The 20,341-nt window shown below is 38.0% G+C and overlaps 1 protein-coding gene and 1 pseudogene across 2 annotated transcripts in view; one reads left to right on the forward strand and one right to left on the reverse strand.

Annotated features, from left to right (window-relative positions):
* GUCY1A2 (guanylate cyclase 1 soluble subunit alpha 2) overlaps positions 1–20,341 on the reverse strand; it is a 426,391-nt gene that overhangs the window by 381,515 nt on the left and 24,535 nt on the right. For both annotated transcript variants that reach the window (XM_029206851.1, XM_029206852.1), the window contains exons 2-3: positions 10,747–10,808; positions 2,960–3,081 (exon numbers count right to left, since the gene is read on the reverse strand). In XM_029206851.1, coding sequence (XP_029062684.1) covers positions 2,960–3,081; positions 10,747–10,808 — 184 coding nt within the window. The remainder of the gene's footprint in view (positions 1–2,959; positions 3,082–10,746; positions 10,809–20,341) is intronic.
* LOC114886401 lies at positions 17,867–18,854 on the forward strand (annotated as a pseudogene).

Below are 20,341 nucleotides of genomic sequence, written 5' to 3' on the forward strand. Positions count from 1 at the left end.
CTTAATATCCCTAATTTGTAAATAATGAGACAATATAACAACTGGTTTCTAAGCCAACAAAAGAAAATCAATGACAAAAATGTTGATGTCTAGAAATAGTTCTTTACCATTACTACAGAGGGCATAAACCACTCTGTAATGTGCACATGTTTCCAGGGAGTCCTAAGGAAGAGACAATGGAACAAATGCATGACAGAAGCATGACTGGTCTTCTGCAACAAGCTTTCTCCTTCTCTTCAGGTTTCTCTTTTTATTCCATGCCAACCACTTAACTCAAACTTCAACCTGCAGAGCTGGTAAACGATCAAACTATCTAGAGTTTATACTAAGTAGAGATGGTCATTTTGAAAGGAGAAAAATTTGTTACTCTGATCATATTTTCTGACCTATGACTTTAAATATTTTTTGATGATAGGTGAAATATAAATAACATTCGGATGAGTGAACAAACACAATTCTAGTCTTTACTATAACCTTGTAATATGTTAAGAAGGTGAGAGAAATATGTATCCCTCAAATCCAATCCACCAATATTCTAACCACACCACCCAAAGCTGGTAAATATAAATCATAGAGTTGGAAAACTGCCCTCTGGCATCCACAGACAGGGCTTCCAGGCATCAACATTTTCCTTAAACTCGTTGAAACTCTATTTCTCCATGCTAAACTCCCCAACTCAGAACAGGTCCTCTTTCTTTACGGTGTTTTTCTTTTCAGAGTTAATCAATTTTTGTATTTGCATAAATGATTGCACAGAAGACTTTAAATGTAATTCTTTGTAAAAGGTGAGATCTAAGCAAACCAAGATTAATCATACTTCAGTGACTTGTTAAAAATAGAAATAAAGCTTACATTGAATATGACTAGTAAAGCTGTCCTCTTTGTCCTCAGTCTATATTTCAAGAATTATGATAGGACATAAATTAAGAGAACAGCTACGTCCTAGGCACATAATCACCTGTTGGATACATGCCAGCGTCTTGTGAACAGGAGGCAGTCATTTACAAGATTGTGCTTTTTACATTTTGAGAACAACCCATCATCATTTACAGGGAAAAAAATTAGACCTAATATCTGTTTTCCAGAAAAATTTAATATTTATGGAAATCTAAACCCTGTTATACAGTCCCCTTCTAAATTATAAGTACTTATTTAAAAACTACTCTTTCCCTAATACCATCAGGTAGCATACTGCCTGCTGTTCTTTTCACTCACTAACTTAATCTATCAACTAAGCTATGCTGGGCCAACAGTATCACCTGGTGTTTACTATATCAAATTGTCTGACCTAGAGTTTCTTGTAGGAATTGTGTGCACTTATTCTCAAGTCACAGTTCCGAAAAAGTCTTTAGTACTTCTTACATATTCATCATCTTGTACACCTCTTACTCCCTCTAACTCAGCGATTCTCAAAGTAGGCAGCATAAGGAAAGGAAAGGAAAGGAGATGTGAGGGGCAGGGAATCATTTAGAAAATTAGTAATTAAAGAGAAGTTTTTCAATATATTAAAAATCCCTTGGCCAAGATTCTGATACATCCGTCTTAGTGGAACATCATCTCACCTCACCCTTTCAAAAATCACAATGCGTCAAAAGAAATAGATATCACTTATGAGAGAGTCCTGGGAAATACAAAATCAGAAAACTATAAACAATTCTTGGGTAATGCCCAACCCCACCCCACCTTTACTCTCACCCCTTATCTTCTCCAATAATGTTGACTTGTGTAGTATGACATCCATGCAGTTGTACTAAGATTGAGGTAAGTACATCTTTTCACTGCCCATTATTGTCTTAGACAAACCACTTACATCTATATGCCTCCCTTCACAAAAGGTCCATGTTCTTATTATAATATTTTATGCTTAAAAACATTACCTAGGAAGAAAATGTAGTCAATGTCTAGCTGGAGTTCCAGCTTGAGTGTTAAAGCCAGGTCTGCCTCTGGGAGTCAGATATGTTTAGAAAAATCCGGTAAACTCATGCATTGAGGTCACCTGGAATCTGTTTATAGGAGGGACTCAGGTGTCTCCAGGGAAAGTACTTACCCTAAAGGGAAAGAAAGGGGAACAAGTTTTTCCTAGTCTCCAAAATCTGATTCTGAGAGAGGTAATTCTGAGTTTTGTATGGAGTCAGTGACTAAGATTTGCTGTTCCCCCGCCACCACTCCCCAGAACTCCATGGATTTCTGTCTGAGTTCTGAGGCAAAAAGAAGATTCCAAAAAAACTGAAAGAGGTATCTTTCCCAAAAAACTATGTAAGACAATAGAGCAAAAAATATTCCTGGTATGGTATCTACTTTGTGTATAATACAATGTACCTCTCACACACCAAGAACTTCAGATCATAAGATAGGACATCTCATTTATGGTACTTTATAGCTGCATGATTCAGTGCAGTTTATAACAGTATCCCTTACCATGTTGGGAACATCTAAAAACAGCCCTTTGCCAGAAATACTAGTATTTTCAAGGTAGACACCCCCCTATAAACAGGGTGCAGAGACTTCCATAGATGACCTACCTCACTGCCTTTGTAGAGTCCACTATGAGTACATGTGAGCCACCCTCCAGCCCCAACCAGGCGTTCCAGAAATAGTAGAATAAATAATAATAAAGCATGGACTTTGAGAAAAGAGGAAGATCCCCAATTTTAACTGACAGTAAGAGCCAGAGAAATATGGATTACAGGAGACTAATAATACTCAGATATGAATATTTAAAAAAGTTTGCCTGGAATGTAATGTTTTCCAATCTCCAACTAAATGGCATGCATGTAATTTCCATTTAAACATCATCAGAAGTATTGAAACTAAGTCACTTGAAGACAAGGTCTTGGTCTCAATTCACCATAGTCTCCAAATCTCTCTTTGGTAGAAAATGAAACATTTACTCTTTTTTACTTTTCCCCCTTCCCCTTACTCATTCTCTCTCAACCTTATAAATATATAGTTACTATACCGAGTACGTTAGCAGTACACTGAAGAATTCCTGAGACATCTTCAATGTCTTCTTTGTTGGAATGGTCTGCATAGGAGCATCTGTTAGAAATATTGTAGAAATTCTTTTCTACATCCCTATAACTAAGAAGAAAACAAAATTAGTATATGGAGAAGTTTTTAAAAGACTCTGCAAATGCACTCATATACATACACAAAAGCATGTGTTTATGCTCTTAGCATAATGACATTTTCAAACAACTGAAGCTTTAAGACATAATTTCTGGCATAACCCATCACTAACATCAGAATAAGCAATGTGGACCTGGAACTGGAAGCAATCATTAACAAGAAAGCAATGTGTGAAAAAAATAAATGATAAGAACCAGAAAATACATCAGTTTGTATAGCTAATGTTTCTTTACTTGAGTGCTTCATAACTACTGGTAATTTGTTTCTATAATGAATTTGCCTAGAAAAAGAATAATTAACGGTGCTAATTCGGTGCGTTAGCACTAACTGTGTTGAAAGTAAACACATCTTAACTTCTATTACAGTCAAGAAATTAGCATGGATAACAAATAAGCAAATAAAGCATTTGGTGTCTGACAGAATTTGAATCATGGTCTTACCTTTTTGTATCTGTGAGACTTTGGTCAAGTAATCTAATCTCTGTTAGTCTAACTTTCCTCCCTCATGAAATGGAGATACCTCCTAGATTTCTTACGAGGACTTAAAGATAAAATGCCTGTGTTGACTGAAACTTTTCCAGTTTCCTCTGAATTAGAGCTAAGGCACCAAAGCTGCAGAAAATAAAGGTCAAACGCTTCCATGTTTCAAAAGAGTAGCCAAGAAGACCAGACATCGCCTTCAGAACTTAAGAAATGACTAAATAGTCACTGCCATTGTCACCTCACCACCAGCATACATAAGCCAAAGAACAGGAAAATTTTGAAAGAAAATAATAAGAAGAATGAGTTATTGGCCTAGGAGGAGAGCACTGTTGTTATCTCCCCCCACCCACACACACATACAAACACAAGTAAAAGAGAGAAGGGGAATATTCCCTACAGAGGACCAGTTGGTGAAAGAGGGATCTAGTCTGATAGAGACTGAGGCTTAGGTATCTCATTCCTCCATGAATATCTGCTGAGGTGGTGGAATTCCTGATCATCCCTCTATACCTGACTGAATGGAAGGAGATTCCAGGGAGTGTTATTAACAGGGAAAATAAATAAAGCCAAATTGGAACTGGCCTACAGTCCTACTATTTGGCAAGGCAAAAACTATGGGTTTCCCATGGGAAAATTCATATTTAGTGATATGGAGATATCACTAAAGAAAGGTGAGCTGGGGGTGTCCCATCCTATTGCTTTCCCTATCTAGAGGCTGCAGCCAGGGGCAGGGATTACACTAGCAAAACTGTGGAGTGAAATTCACAGAGCCAGAAGCTGAGGCATCTGAAGCAGTAAAAGCAGAGCCTGTACATGCACCTTGCTGAGGGCATCACAGCCAAGAGAGGATTATTACAACCACCAGTGAAGTAAACGAGGCTTCTACTATTTCCCATTTTATTCATGCCTGATATAACACATCAGAAGAGAAAGTAATCAGAAAGGACTGGCCTAAAGCAGAGGAGTCAATAATAAATGATATCACCACTACATTGCATTCCAAGCTCCTCAGGCCAAGGTGTAACCCAGGCAGAGAGGGACAGTGAATAAGATTGGATATGAGATTGAAGATTTGAATTGGTCTGGAGTGGACTTTATACTCCCTGAAAGTACTTGGAATACAGTGCAATCTGCCCAACCTAGTATCAAAGAGGGCTCATCATAGCATGTTTGAAATGACTGGGGAGAAAAAAGTAAAAGGGTTTCATGTTTGTAAGATTAGACTCCAATAAACCAGTTAAGCAAAATGCTTACTACAGTTTCTAGAATGCAGGAATCACTCAGTAAAAGGTGGAATGGGGAGCACAGTCATTAAACACAGACAAGTACAGGTTTATTTTTAAATCAAGCTCCACCATTTTAATCAGAGTGACCTTAAACAAAATATTTTTTCTCACAGTCTCAATCTCCTCATCTGTAAAAATTAGCTTAATACAGTGATCCTATGAAATAGATTGTTAGTATTAAATAAAATAACAGATATGAAGTGCCCAGTATATTACCTCAAAAACAGAGAGCAATCAATAGCTATTAGATTTTATCTAACTTGTTTTTATTCAGTAAGATAGATATTATATGTAAATATATCCAAAAAAAGCTACATCACTTTTTAGACAAAATAATTTACAGCCACAAAATCTGACCACGACAGCATAAGTAATATCACTGAAGCCTGTTTCCCAGAATAAGCAGGGTTAACCCACTCCTAATTTCACTTCTAACGTTCTATTGAAATTATTCTAGCTTAATCCTTATTCAACTGTCAAAATAAAAAGAGAACAGAGGTTGGCTGTATAAAACAAACACAGAGCCCACAGTGATAAATGGAGTAATAATATACCTTTAGATGACTATAGGAAACGGTGTCCCAGACCAATATGAGTTTGGCAGCAGTCCTACCTGCGATATTAGCACAACGATGCTCATTCTGGCAAAAAGTATAAAATGAATGGCATGATACTGAATACATATTTTTCTATACTTTGATGTTTAAAATATATAATGAATTAAAATTACATCTCAGAAAGATGATCATGTTATTTTCTAATCATAGTTTTAAAGAAACCTCTGCTTTGTCTTCCCTACCATAGCAATCCGTTTTTGTGAGCTAAAGACCAGTAGGAGTGGTGTAGTATAAACATGAGTGAGAGCAGTTAGATTAGGCACTCTGGAGGAAGAAATTTAGATTTTAAAAAATCCAAATTCTCTGTAAGAAGAAAGCTGTAGCTGGAACATGAACTGGGCATATTTAACTCCTGATGCTAAACAAATGATTGCAGAGTTTTTTCTTTTTCTTTTTCTTTTCTTTTTTTTTTTTTGCGGTACACAGGCCTCTCACTGTTGTGGCCTTTCCCGTTGCGGAGCACAGGCTCCGGACGCGCAGGCTCAGCGCCCATGGCTCACGGGCCCAGCCGCTCCGCGGCATGTGGGATCTTCCCAGACCGGGGCACGAACTCGTGTCCCCTGCATCGGCAGGCGGACTCTCAACCACTGCGCCACCAGGGAAGCCCGACTGCAGAGTTTTAAAGGCTCAAGGAGGACAGGTAAAGGATACAGCAAGAGGAGAAAGGGAAAGACAATCAACAAAAATTAAGGTGCAAAAGAGTCAGATACAATAGTGGTAATTATAATTCAACAAACATACTGATTACCTATGTATACCAAGCTGATTATATGACTTACCACATTATTATCATTAATATTTCATTTAAACATCACCCCTACCGTGCTATTATTCCCATGTTTAAAAATGAGAAAACTGAGACTCAGGAGGTTAAGTAATCTGCCCATGATCATTCAAAGGCACAACCTGACTTTAAATCTAGTAAATCTGGTATGTCTACTTCCAAGCACATTTTCGCAGTCCCTTGCTCTATACTACACAATAAAAGTGCACAGAGAGAAGGGCACAAGATAATGACAAGAATGACATCAGAAAAAATTGTCACCATAAACCAGATTTTCCTCAATCCTGAGTTCCTTTTGATTCCTAAGGTAAACACTGCCTGCCTCCTACTTACCACTTTTGCTTCTCACTATTCTTCCCACCCCACACTGCCCCAAAAGCTAGTCCATTCCCTAGAAGCTTGAGTTAAAGAAAGGCTAACATAAAGATGAACAGTCAGGGCCCTCTTTTCTCATTTTAGATTGAGGGAAGAAGACTGCATATGCAGAGTTTACACAGCAATCAAAATTTACCACAAAGTCAATCTGACACATTGTAGCAGAACATTAAGCATAAATGGAAAATTATGCAAATAAATGAGTATAATTTATGCCATAAAAAGAAGGATTTTGGATACTAGAACTATAGATTTTAGAACTATAATGGACCCTAGGGATTACTCATTTTACACCCCCTTCCGAAGCATAATTTACTCTTTTATCCACTATATACATACCTCTGTGTACATACCTCTAGGGTACAATGTATTCATTTATTCGCACTCCTCCCTCCCCCAAAAAAACTGTTAGTTCCTCCTATGTACCAAGCATTTACAAAGACACAATAATGTAAGAGTAAATAAGATAAATAACCAAATAAGAAAATAAACAAGATAATATAAGCTAATGATAAGTACTATGAAGAGAGATAATAGAGACTAATGTAGCAGAAAATCACTGTGGTTGGAGATTGAGGTAGGGGATTGAAGATTACTTTAGGTGGGTGTCATACCTTCCTGAGGATATGACATTTTAACAAAGACTTAACTGTATAAAAGAATAATCCATGCAAACATCTGGGGACAGAGCATTCCAGGTATATGAAATAGTATGTGCAAAAGCCTTGAGGCTAAGCAAGCTTTGGTATAGTTGAGAAACCAACAGAAGGCTGGAGTGGCTGGAGTGGAGTGAAAAGTGGGGAGTGGAAGAGGATGAAATCAGAGAGGTAAGCAGAGGCCAGATCACAGGAATAGCTCAGATTTTATTCTATTACAGTAAGTTATTATATGGTTTTAAACAGGGATTTCAAAGCATGATCCCTGGACCAGTAGAATCAGCAGTATCTGGGAACTCCTTAGAAATGCCAATTCTTGAGCCCCACCCAGACATACATGATCAGAAACTACAGGAGTAGAAGCCAGAAAACTAGATTGGAATCTCTATCTGAGAGACCATGGTGACAGTGGAGATGAAGAGATGAAGATTTATCATACCTCACGAATAAATTATTTAAGCACTTATTTTCCCAGCTTGAATGATCTCTATGAATAAATAAATGGACAAGTGAATGGATAAGTTAAGGAACAGAATAAATGTTTAAAGATAAAGTTGCTGAAGTACAGAGAGGCTATCTTACTTCCTAACAAGAGGCTCCATCGGCTACTCCCTCCCAATCCTCCATCTGTCTGATCCTTTCAACAGCTGCTCACTTCATTCAAGTCTAGGTCTTGGAGACTAAAAAAAGCCTCAGAGAGTTTCTATGGGCCACTGGTATAAAAATTAATTAAGGCGCAAGACTATATAATCCTGGAGCTCTGATAAATAATGCAAGATCCAAAGGCAGAGTACCAAAACAGAGGAAAGGGAAGATGGGAAGGTTAGCGGTTGGAGGCTGAATTATGAAATTAAAAAGAAAAAGGCTAGCTCCTACTCTCTGTTACCCATTCTGATTCATCATCCAACCCTAGACACCTAAAAGCTGAATTATTTCAAGACAAGCTTTAGGCAAAGCCCAATTTCAGGGATTAGGAAAAGCACCTCTTTCCCACCCTCACCTCCCCAGAAACATGTAAATTAAACTTTCCAGCACTTGCTTGCAATTGCCTGAAATCCCTTTAACTGTAAGAAACACATTCCTTTTCACAGTTAGAGATAACATTGTGTTTTCTTAAGAGGAACAACACATATGAGTGAATACATTTTAATCCAAGTGTTAGCAATCATAGATGCTCTCCTTTTTCAGTATTGAAAAAAGAAATTGAAAGCAGAAAGATGGACTCTAAAAAGGCAAAGAGGACACTGGACAGGGAAACCATGGCCCTTTTTATCTTCATCAGCATGAGCACAGAAAAAGACAGTGAGCAAAGGCACTTCAAACCCTCAGAAGGTAGCCAACACCCAAGCAAAAATATGCTACTAGGTCTTAGAACCAGTAGGACATTAAGACACCTCTTTATATGAAAGTCCTATACCCTGTCTGTTCTTTAAATAGTGTCTGCAATAAACAGAACTAGGGAAAGACTATTTAGGCAATGAACAAAGAAATACCACAGGCTATGTCTACAGAGATTGAGAGGAGAGTTGAGGCAGTTATTTAGATGAAAGAGAACTCCATCCTACTAATGGAAAAAACAATTTTCTGCTGATTATAGTAATACAGTTTAGTTATCTAGTTTGATCATATTTATAAGATTCCCACTCTGACTTGCCATGAAGACATAATTTAGTTCACAAATAAGACTATTTCATCATTTGATTTCAAAACGGAGAGGGCACTCATAATTCCAGAAATAATTTGCATTTCATTACTGGTATTGTCATTAAAATCTTAAAAATAATGATGATAATGAATATGAGTAAACAAGCATGTGGTGCTTACCACATACCAGGAATTGTTCTAAATACATTGACTAGTTTAATCCAAACACCATATTTGAAAGCAGCAAATCCAATGAGTGATTAAGTTTTATTTTAGAGTATGTGGGAAGAGATTAACTTGACATTATTTATCTCCCTTAAAATAAACCATTTAAAACTACAAATAGCCTCAAATTAAAAACCATCTCATGAGTTTAAATAATATGTTTTTTCTAGTACTGTACTCTTGAGGATTGATATGACAAAGTTTCAGGGCAATTCCCTTTGAAATGACAGTTAACATAGTCATCAAGCACTTAAAGTATATGGCATTCTACTTGGTACTGAGATTATTTTTCCACTAAGTTTTCCTCCCTTTTGTTTTATAAAAAAAAAAAAAAATTCACACTATATCCTAATAGCCAAAAATATGTTCTTGATCTCCATGGTAATGACTATTACCCATAAATGTTAAATGATTCCCCATAGCATTTCAAGAGGTACCAGGGTTTGAAACTTGACTCCTCATAAGTTCTTAAACTTCTACAAAGATAAATAGCTGTAGTATATTGTACATTTAATTTAAATAGCTAGACTGCATCAGAAAGTGAATTTAGGCTTTTGTATTTGCCAACTGCTTTCTGCCGTACCCAATCAAGGATATACCTTACACTTATTTGGAGCTTCCTGTTTACAAATACTTCCATTAAAATTACCTCATTTAATAATGACATATAATCCTTGATTTAGTTGTTACCATCATCATCACCCTTTAAAAGAGATAAAGTTACTTTAAAGTTCTATGTCCTGGTGAGGCCTTGAATTCCTGTCTTTTGACCTCAAATCTTCTTACTTTACATCATACCACAACCATTTCAGGAAATGGGGAATAAATAAAGGAAATATGTAGCATGTGACTTTAACTAAACAAACACTTCTCACTGAACTGTGTTAAGCTTGTAGTGAATTTGATTAAACTTTACTGAAGGATCCTAAAATCACATTTAAAGCCTCTTGGTTGGTACTAATAAACCTTATGATATTACTAAGGCAAAATATGAGATTCAGTGGATGAGAATGAGAGGGTAAGAGCACAAGAAGGAAGAAAAAGGAAAGCACTAGCAAAAGGGATTTTACTTAAAAGGATTCAACACAAATAAACTAAAGGAAATCACTCCATGGGGCTCCTATGAGCTCCCACTTCACACTGAGATCATAATCATTATGCAATAAGCTTGACTTGGTTGCCCACGTGTTCAACAGCTATGTTTGAGTAACTCATTTTTTAAAATTGGAGTATAGTTGATTTACAATGTTGTGTTAACTTTTGTTGTACAGCAAATTGATTCAGTTATACATATCTACATTCTTTTTATATATATTCTTTTCCATTATGGTTTATCATAGGATATTGACTATAGTTCCCTGTGCTATACAGTAGGACCTTGCTGTTTATCCATTCTATATATAATAGCTTACATCTGTTAACCCCAACCTCCCACTCCATCCCTCCCCCAACCCTTTCCCCCACCACTTGGCAACCACAGGTCTGTTCTCTATGTAGTAATTATCTTTAATTTGTCCCCAATAATAGCCAAAATCCATTTTTACTTACCCAGTAAATTGGTGCTCATAATACTGCAATGTCCTCTTGAGAGTTTGCTGTATCATCTGGGGCTACAGAATAATAATAATAATACATTATCAGCAAATCAGTGTCATTCCCATTCTGAGTATCATAAGCAGATATGTAGCATCTGATTCATCTAATAAGAGTTTTCATTTTACAATATAAACCCATCATGAATTCTGCCATGTATTTTCCCCACAAGAACTAATAATATGAGGCACTCAGCAATTACCAGAATTTCCCAATTTCAAATATGACCGCATTTCCTAGCCATATTTTCCCCAATGCTTTTGTACTAGCTATTAAGTTCAACAAAATACTCATTGGCTGCCCACAATAAACCTAGACATTGGGGGCAGTGGAGAGGGGTGTACTAAACAAGATGAGTAATGCCCAAGTCAAGCCTTACTTCCTCAAGAGATTTCAAGCAAGGGTTCTAGAGTGTCCCAGAGGGGCCACAGTGTTTGGGGCAACAAATGGGATCTGCAGAAAATACCTAAGCAGCTCATGACTGAATTTTATAATCCTCTCCTCTCCATGACAGCTAAAGACAGAGTTTCTTAATCCCAGAGCAAGAATTATTCTAGACTTATTTATGCAACAGAGCCTCATCTTGGAGTCTCAGACCTAGGGAGGCATGAAAGTGACTCAAAGATCTTAAAACACAGATTTTATTAACAAATTATAATAAGAACCAAATTCTCAGTGGCAAGGGTGTGATTTTTTTTTTTTTTTGCGGTACGCAGGCCTCTCACTGTTGTGGCCTCTCCCGTTGCGGAGCACAGGCTCCGGATGCGCAGGCTCAGCGGCCATGGCTCACGGGCCCAGCTGCTCCACAGCATGTGGGATCTTCCCGGACCGGGGCACAAACCCGTGTCTCCTGCATCGGCAGGCGGACTCTTAACCACTGCACCACCAGGGAAGCCCTGAATTTTTTAAATAATAAAAACTTCTAATCAAGCAAGAAAAAAAAAGCTTATCAAAACATTGATCTATTATAGCCATGGATGAATTTTGGGGGGTTATAATGACTCTGACACAGACCCTTCAAGATGTGAGAGCAGCACGGTAGTTTGGTAATCTTGTGGGCTGTCACTAATTAACCACACAAACCTATATAAATCTAAAAAGGTTATCTGCAGAAAGCATCTAGCACAATGCTTCTACCTAAGAAGCAGTTAATAAATCAGTTTATTTCCCATCCCTAATCCTTCAAAGAGATTGTCTTAAAGATATGTAATTTAAAGGAGACTACAGAGATTGTTGTCAGGGTTCACTTGAACCTCTTCCATGTTTACCTCTCTATGAAAAATGTCCAGGATAGATGTAAAAATCTCCCTACCTAATACTTTCAACATCCTCCTTGGTTGGAAATGGCTATTTTAAAGTGTGAGGAAACTGAGCTTCAATTAAATCAAGGGCATCCACTGAGAACTATTCTACACTACCATTTAGGAGAACATCTTCACTGAGCAAATCTAAGAGCTTAGATATATTCTTCACTTTAGCCAAGCCATTTCAGAAATTAATTTTAGGAGAAATCAGCCTCCAGTGTTCAAAGAAAGAGATATAGGGCAACTTCTTTCAACAGCTGTTTTTCCTTTATACTGGGTTAAAAAGATGAACATGAGGCCTCAAACTGGTACAGATGTTTCTGTTCATAAGAATAGAATCAAAGTAGAATAGCATGCCTAGGAAAGGAAAATCATTCCTGACCCAAGAAGCAATGAGTCTGCTGAAAAATCCGAAGAGGGTGAAGCAGACACAGCAAACTTAGCACACATAAAAAGTGTGCTTTAAAAATCCAACCCATGGCCAACCTAAATCAAGTCATTATCAGTCACTGGCTCAGTACCCCTGGGATCTGAGCCTTCTGAACTGCTTTGGCAGTTTCTGAGCCAAGATAACTTTCTCTTTGGCAACATGCCCTAAAAGCAGTGAAAATCCACAGAGGGATTATCCTTCCAATAACCTCTGGTGACAAAATATGGAACAGAAAACAGGAACTAGAGTGCATAGGGTCAGTTAAGACCAGAATGACCTCCTTTGTACCAAAGGACATTTTACTTTCCTGTACCAGGAATTTCCCAGTCATTAAAAAAAGCAAATGTTTGTGAAAGGAGTTAAGCCATTTAAAGAACTGACTTTTTTCTTTTCTGAAGCAATTACTTTTACTCCCCAGCGGGAATTATATTTTTAGTTTCCAAATACATTAAATGGAAAATGTTCTCTGGGCACATTCAACAAAGCTTCAACTTCATAAAGATTTATATACTTCCTACTGCTTGCCAAATCCAGTGGGCACATTCTGGTGGTCTGAACTGTAAGCATAGAGGCTGACTGCAGAGTATCCCCTGATCTTCAGAAAGCCAAGGCTGACTTCAATACAGACCTGACTCCTCACCATGGACTATCACCACAGATTCACTCCAATCTTCTTCAGAGTTTGCCTGATTCTGAGACATCTTCACATAATCTGAGCCTCTCTGACATGAATAAAAAGCACAAAGTGAAGACCTGCACATGGGCCAAAGCCTTCTGAAGGGGTGACTTCTGCCTTGAGGGTTGTAGGGTCCATTTACTAAATGTCAATGTACGCCAGTGATGCAAGTCAGTGTAGATTAGTAGGAAAAGCAAGGGCTCTGAAGATCTGCAGATCTTCTCTCCTTTTCTTTAAGAATGAAACTCCATACCAGTTCCATCCAACCTTCAACAGACCAAAATCCCATCCCTCTTATCTATATCTCTCCTTTTCTTTAAGAAGGAGTTTGGAAAGATGATTTAGAAAAGAGGATTTAAGATCAAACTGAGTTCAAAATCCAACTCTTACTCACGAACTAGACGACCTTGGGCAGTTTACTTAAGCTATCTGAAATGATTCCTTATGTGTACATTATTTTTATGGGAATTAATTGAAATAATTAAATCGAAGTCACTAGTACATAGTAGGTGCATAATAAATGATAGTTATGACTATGTTCACTGGGTTCCTACCCTCAAGAGTCTCAAAATCTAGTGGAGTACAAAGTTTATGTTAGAACACCCACCCCACAAGTGTAATGTTTCAAGATCCTCATCAGCTAAAAAAATCAATAGACTTACCACTAATACTAATAATGAGAAGATGGTGCCTATTCCAGCTGAGGGGAAAATAGGAAAATGGTAGCTGAATTTATAAATATTTCCAATGAAACCTTCAGATCAGTCCAGAGAGATGGTGATAAAAGCAGAAATCTCAGAAGATTGAGAATAGACCTAAATCCAGGCCTGTAGGTGGGAAGGACATTGATGCACCATAGCTAAGATGAATACTTCAAGCATTATACTTTATAACTAATTAGAAACAACCCGTGAACCTCCTTCTTATGACATAAACAATGTGCAACAGGAGAGCTGGATGATGTAATATGTTTATAGCCATATGCTACAGGATCTGAAAGACAAGGGTTGGGAAGAAGACAAAATCCACTGTCCCTATCATACAAAAGAAAATCAAAGAAGTCTGTAATTTTTTCTCTCCTTCCCCCAAACTAAGATAGAGATAGTAGCTTCCTACTGTCTCTACTCAACACAAAGAAGCAATGGACAGGAAGACAGCTGGAAAGAGAAAGCAGCCATCTGTGTCCTGCACATGTATTGTCTAGGGCTCAAAGAGGAAGTACCCAAAGCTTCCATCATGTGGCAACAAGACGCCATCTTCATCTCTAGTCTCATTAACAGCTTCACTCTACTTAGCAGTGACTGACCCTCACAGACTAAATGTTATGCTCATGAAAAGTCATGGGATCCAAACAGCCAGCCATGAAATAATCCAAAAAGAGCCAGAGAAATGATCCCTGAGTAGTGGGAGGAAGCAGTTCTCAGCAACTGGCCCTTCAAGCTCAGACAGCCCTGCAGAGGCTCCCACACAGTCTCTGCTCTAGATATCTGCACCAGATGGTATGGGGATCAGGCAGGAGTCAGGGAGTCAAGATGTGCGTGTGTGTGTGTGTATCACATGAAATGCAGTTGTCATCGTACAAAGTACACATACATCTCAATTCTACAGAGATGAAGTTGTGGCTCAGACTGATTAAGTAAGTAGCCCAAGATCATATAGCTCGTAAGTGAATCAGTCACTGCAAGCCAGGACTGGCTTCAAAGTGTGCAATATTTTTACTAGATGCTTTGAGGGTCCCTCTCACCTTTACTATTCTGTGATCCTATATATTTTTAAAATATATACAGCCTTCATCATGCCAAAAACAAACAAACTCCACAGATAATTTTAAAATAAACTTCTCATTTCTGCTTTATAACACAAAACCACAAGCTACAGAATTAATGGAAACAATAGGTCTGCCTTTAAAGAAACATCCATAAATAGCCATGTCATTTTATTTATTTAAGTATGAAAAAAATATACTTCAGTGTCAGAAACTAAATGATATGGATATATAATTAATTACTATTGCTCTAGGCCAGTGATTTTCAACTCTGCCTACAATTAAAATCCCCTGGGGAGCTTTTAAAAAATACCAATGCCTGAGTGCCACCCCCAAACTTTCCAATACAACTGGCGGACCCATTTGCTTCTAATGTTAGTCAGGGTTGAAAACCTTTCATATAAGATATAAACATGATGATCAAGACCAATACTCTATAAAAGTTACCTGAATAAGTCAGCATTAATGAGAGTAGTTTCTTTACTCAAATATCAAAAGAAGAAAGCTTCTGAAAGATGTTCACACATAACTGCTAAATCAACACAGTTCCACTAATAGCTCATAGTTAAATATGATTTGTTAGGTAAACAGAGAACTATATTGCTTGAAGCATTTCCAAGTAATGCACTCCCATGCACTTATGTCAGTATTCAATTTTGTACTGACATATACATAACAATGCAACAATTAATACGATTGTTGCATTTAATCTATGCAAGGCACTGCTTTAAGCCCATTACATATATTAACTCCTTTGATCTTCACATTAACATTATGAGATAGGTTATTATTTTACAGATTAGAAAACTGAGACACAGAAAGTTTAAGTTGTCCTATGTCAAACAGGTAAAAAGAGACAAAGCCAGGGTTGAAACTCAGGTAGTCTGTTCCAGAATCCAAGCACTTAATCTCCAACCTGTACTGCACATAATTTTTAACACCCTGTATTTGGTTCAGCACTTTACATTTCATGTTTTTAATGCATATTATCCCAATCGATCTTTGCACCAATCCAATGACATAGATTGATATTATCACCATTTGACTAAAAAAGAATCAAAGTTAGAGAGATTAGAAGCCCTCCTTTACAAAAAGAGCATCTTTTCCCCTAGGAAACTTCCATAATAAGAAAGCATTTTTTTAACATCAACGTAAAAATGAAGAATCACATGGTTTCAAATTAATTGTTTGCTTCCTGACAACACACTTAATGTTCTTTAAACATATGTACACAAACAAGACCATAAGCAAAAATCATGAATATCTTGTCTTAGATACACTTTCACTTTCCCATCCTTAGCTTTCCCTCACCCTCTTCCCTACCCTCTGAGTGTCCAGTTTAGTTACACTGCATTCTGATAGGACAAATCCCCACCACCATCATCTAAACTCCCAGAATAGGTCTCCAAAAATCATCATTGCATATTCTCTTTCCTTCCTTCATCAAAATTTGAAATCCTCTTAGTACCCTGACCCCAGATGGTACTCAGGAGGAATCCTACTTAAAAAACTTGATCCTCAATCCTTACTAAGGTAAATGATGGTATAAATGGGCTTTCCTACTTCATATAAGATGGTCTGAACCACTAAAGGTGGAATTTTGGTAAATAGGAGGGTCAGTGAGAGATAAATTAGGGAGCAAGGAACCTTTTAATCATCCTCCAAATCACAATCCAAAGATCTCTACTTTCTTCATAACATAAGAGCATTTTGCTTATAAGGATATGATATGCCGAATTTCTTCACTTAAAGTGATCAAAATTATAATGTTAGATACCCTATCTTTATGGGTAGGCCTGTAGACACCAATGGATCAAATTATATGATTGGTATTTTTAACAAAACTAGTCAAAATAATAAGTCACGTCAAATAACCAGCATAGGTACTTCTGAAAGACATGTAATTGTAGTAATTGTCAGTCTTGCTAAAGATCCAGGCATAATATGAATTTTCCCAGCCTTTGACTAAACTTACTATATATAAGCCAAAAGGAAAAGAACACCACAAATTAAATATAGAACTTTGAGTCAGGACCGCTGTATTTCAAGCCCAGCTGTGCTACTGACTTTTTTATAAAATTAGCCAAAATCTCTTCACCTGCGAGTAAAATACCTTGGGAAAAAAATGCCTCCATTTTCCCATCTAAAAAACACATATAAGAAGTTCATAGTTCTCAGGGTCATTTGAAGTAAAGCATTGCAAAGTTAGCACTTGTAAACAGAGGGTCAGAATGTACCAGAGATTAAACCACCTTTCAGGAAACTTAGAATATCATCTGTGAACTACACCAGTAATTTCCTAAACAAAATTGTTAGTCCAGATAATTAACTACAAAAAGCAAAAATGGGGCTTCCCTGGTGGCACAGTGGTTGGGAATCTGCCTGCCAATGCAGGGGACACGGGTTTGAGCCCTGGTCTGGGAGGATCCCACATGCCGCGGAGCAACTAAGACCGTAAGCCACAACTGCTGAGCCTGCGCGTCTGGAGCCTGTGCTCCACAACGGGAGAGGCCGCGACAGTGAGAAGCCCGCGCACCGCGATGAAGAGTGGCCCTCGCTTGCCACAACTAAAGAAAGCCCTCACACAGAAACGAAGACCCAACACAGCCAAAAATAAATAAATAAATTTAAAAACAGAGTATTACACCTTTAAAAAAAAAAAAAAAGCAAAAATGATAAGTATGCTAAAAGAAAGAAATAAAAGTTGGAGATACATTATAATATATAGTTCTATACATACTGGTTGAAAATCTGCATGATTTCGTCCAATCTCCACTTTTATTTTCCTTGTGAACATAGGTACACATTTGAGTGACCTCATGAAAGCTTAGGGTGAAGGCTGATATTATGCTAATTGACCCACAATGGGATTCAAACTGATAACCTTGGCCTTATTAGAAGTAAGTTCTAGAGTTGGAAAGATGGTGGAGGAAGAGCCAAGAAAAAAGATCCCTTTGGTTCCAAAAAATCTCCTGAAAAAGAGGAAGGCTTATCAAGCCCTGAAAGCCACCTAGGCAAAGCAGGTTCTTTTGCAAAGGAAGGCACAGAGGAAAGGAAAAGAGATCAAGTTTAAGCGACTAGAATGGTTCCTACATGATTCCTGGTGGCAACTACGTGACAGGGTGCAACTCAGACGACTAGAAGTGAAACCTCATGGCTTGGAAGTGCCAAATAAACATTCCTTGGCCTTTGTTTTATGCATCAAAAGGATTAATGGGGGGCTTCCCTGGTGGCGCAATGGTTGAGAGTCTGCCTGCTGATGCAGGGGACACCGGTTCGTGCCCTGGTCCGGGGAGATCCCACATGCCGCAGAGAGGCTGGGCCCGTGGGCCATGGCCGCTGAGCCTGCGTGTCCAGAGCCTGTGCTCCGCAACGGGAGAGGCCACAACAGTGAGAGGCCCACGTACCACAAAAAAAAAAAAAAAAAAAAGGATTAATGGGGTGAGTTTACTGGTGCAGAGGACCATTGCAAGACTTAGCCTGAATAAGATTTTCAATGGTGTCTTTATGCAAGTAACTCCTCAAACCATAAAAACGTTTCGTATAGTGGAACCTTATGTGACCTGGGGATTTCCAAATTTGAAGTCAGTTCGGGAACTCATCTTGAAACGTGGACAAGCCAAGGTCAAGAATAAAATCATCCCTTTGACAGACAACACAGTGATTGAGGAGCACCTGGGGAAGTTTTGTGTCATTTGCTTGGAAGATCTCATTCACGAAATTGCCTTCCCAGGGAAGAATTTTCAGGTGATCTCAGGGTTCTTGCACCCTTCCCAACTCTGAGTGGCCCGTCACGCTACCAAGAATAGAGTGGGCTTCCTCAAGGAAGTGGGCTCACCTGGCTATCGAGGTGAACGCATCAATCAGCTCATCCGGCAGCTGAACTAAACCCAGCATATCAGAAAGCACAGTGCATTGGAAGCATGTGTTTTTGTTTTATGGAATTGTTGCCCAGTATCTTCAAGCAAGATTATTTTCTGCTGTATCTTCAGAAACTGGAGGGGAAGGGTCAGGGAAAAGATGGTGATGTTCAAGGCAGGCACTTTTTATCCCACTTCAGTTCCAAGAGAAAGTTCCTGTGTGTTTTCTGCAAAGACCGCCATCCACCTCTGAAACCAGCAAAGGACCTGGGCCATGGAGGAGGGAGTCCTGTTTTATCACACCTATCCTGGGATTTAATGTTGGTGAACGAATGAACACCCACACATGAATACAAGACAGCAGTGGACCAGGCCCAGGGGCATATTGAACCTGGGGTATCCAAGGGCCTTGCTTTGGAAAGAACTTGAAATACAATTAGAAAGAAGCGCACAAAAGCAATGCTCGGTTGTCTGCTGTGAAAAAAAAAAAAGTTCGTTCTAATTAGCAGAGCACAGTGTTCATTACCATTTAATTATTGATTTTAAACTGAATATATTTAACATATACTCAATGTGATAATTAAGTCTTTCTATACAAAATATCTTTGCTTTCCAAATATCTTCCCCTTTGTTATTTTTTAATGCCCTTCCAAAAAAGCAATTGAATTTCAGTTTGACAAGACCTAACACCATCAATACTGATTTAATCTGAAAACATATATTCTTTGAACTGAAACAGATTCAAAGGGCTATTTATTAGTTCTTCTCCACCTCAGGCAAGAGCACATTTAAGTAATCCAAGAATTTCTGTTTTCAACGAACACCAGAAAATAATACCACCACCTTCAGTTTGTATAACACTTCACAGTTTACGAATCACTTTCTTTTCCTTCATCTCATTATATATTCACAACCTTGTAAGTCTCAGATATAATTATCCACATTTTACAGATGAAAATGCTGAGATTCAGAGAGGTTAAGGTGTTTTGCCTCAGCTACATACTGGAAAGAGATGTCAACTAGACAAGAACTTAGGTCTCCTATGCTATTTCTTCCACAAGCTGCTGCCTCCATTGGTAATTTATCTCACTTTGGTGACCATTAGTAAGTTATTCCATGTACCTAACTGAAATCCCTTATTTCCTTTTATTTTTTTCTGTAATAGATATGAAAACAATGTTGAAAATTGTTTCCTCAAATTTGTAAATGTTGTTATTTAAATAGTTCTGGTAGGATCATTAACTTCTTAATAGAGAAACTTCAGGAGAAACATACTTTCCTGGTCACCATCTTGGCCAACTTGGCTGTCTGAATAAAAATCCTGACTATGAGACAAGATGATACCACTTCTAGACATCTCAGGAAAATTGATATTGCTTTATTGCAGACCTTTGGAGAAACATGACTTCAGTCCTAAACCCTTAAACCAAACAGGACCTCAGAGATGGCACAGGGCTGACTCAGTCTGCAAAGTGAAATAAGAGTAAGCTTTCTGGATTCAACGCTATAATAGAA

Source organism: Monodon monoceros, unplaced genomic scaffold (genome assembly GCF_005190385.1).
Source record: "Monodon monoceros isolate NGI ecotype Baffin Bay Population unplaced genomic scaffold, NGI_Narwhal_1 Super_Scaffold_7, whole genome shotgun sequence".
NCBI lineage: Eukaryota > Metazoa > Chordata > Mammalia > Artiodactyla > Monodontidae > Monodon > Monodon monoceros.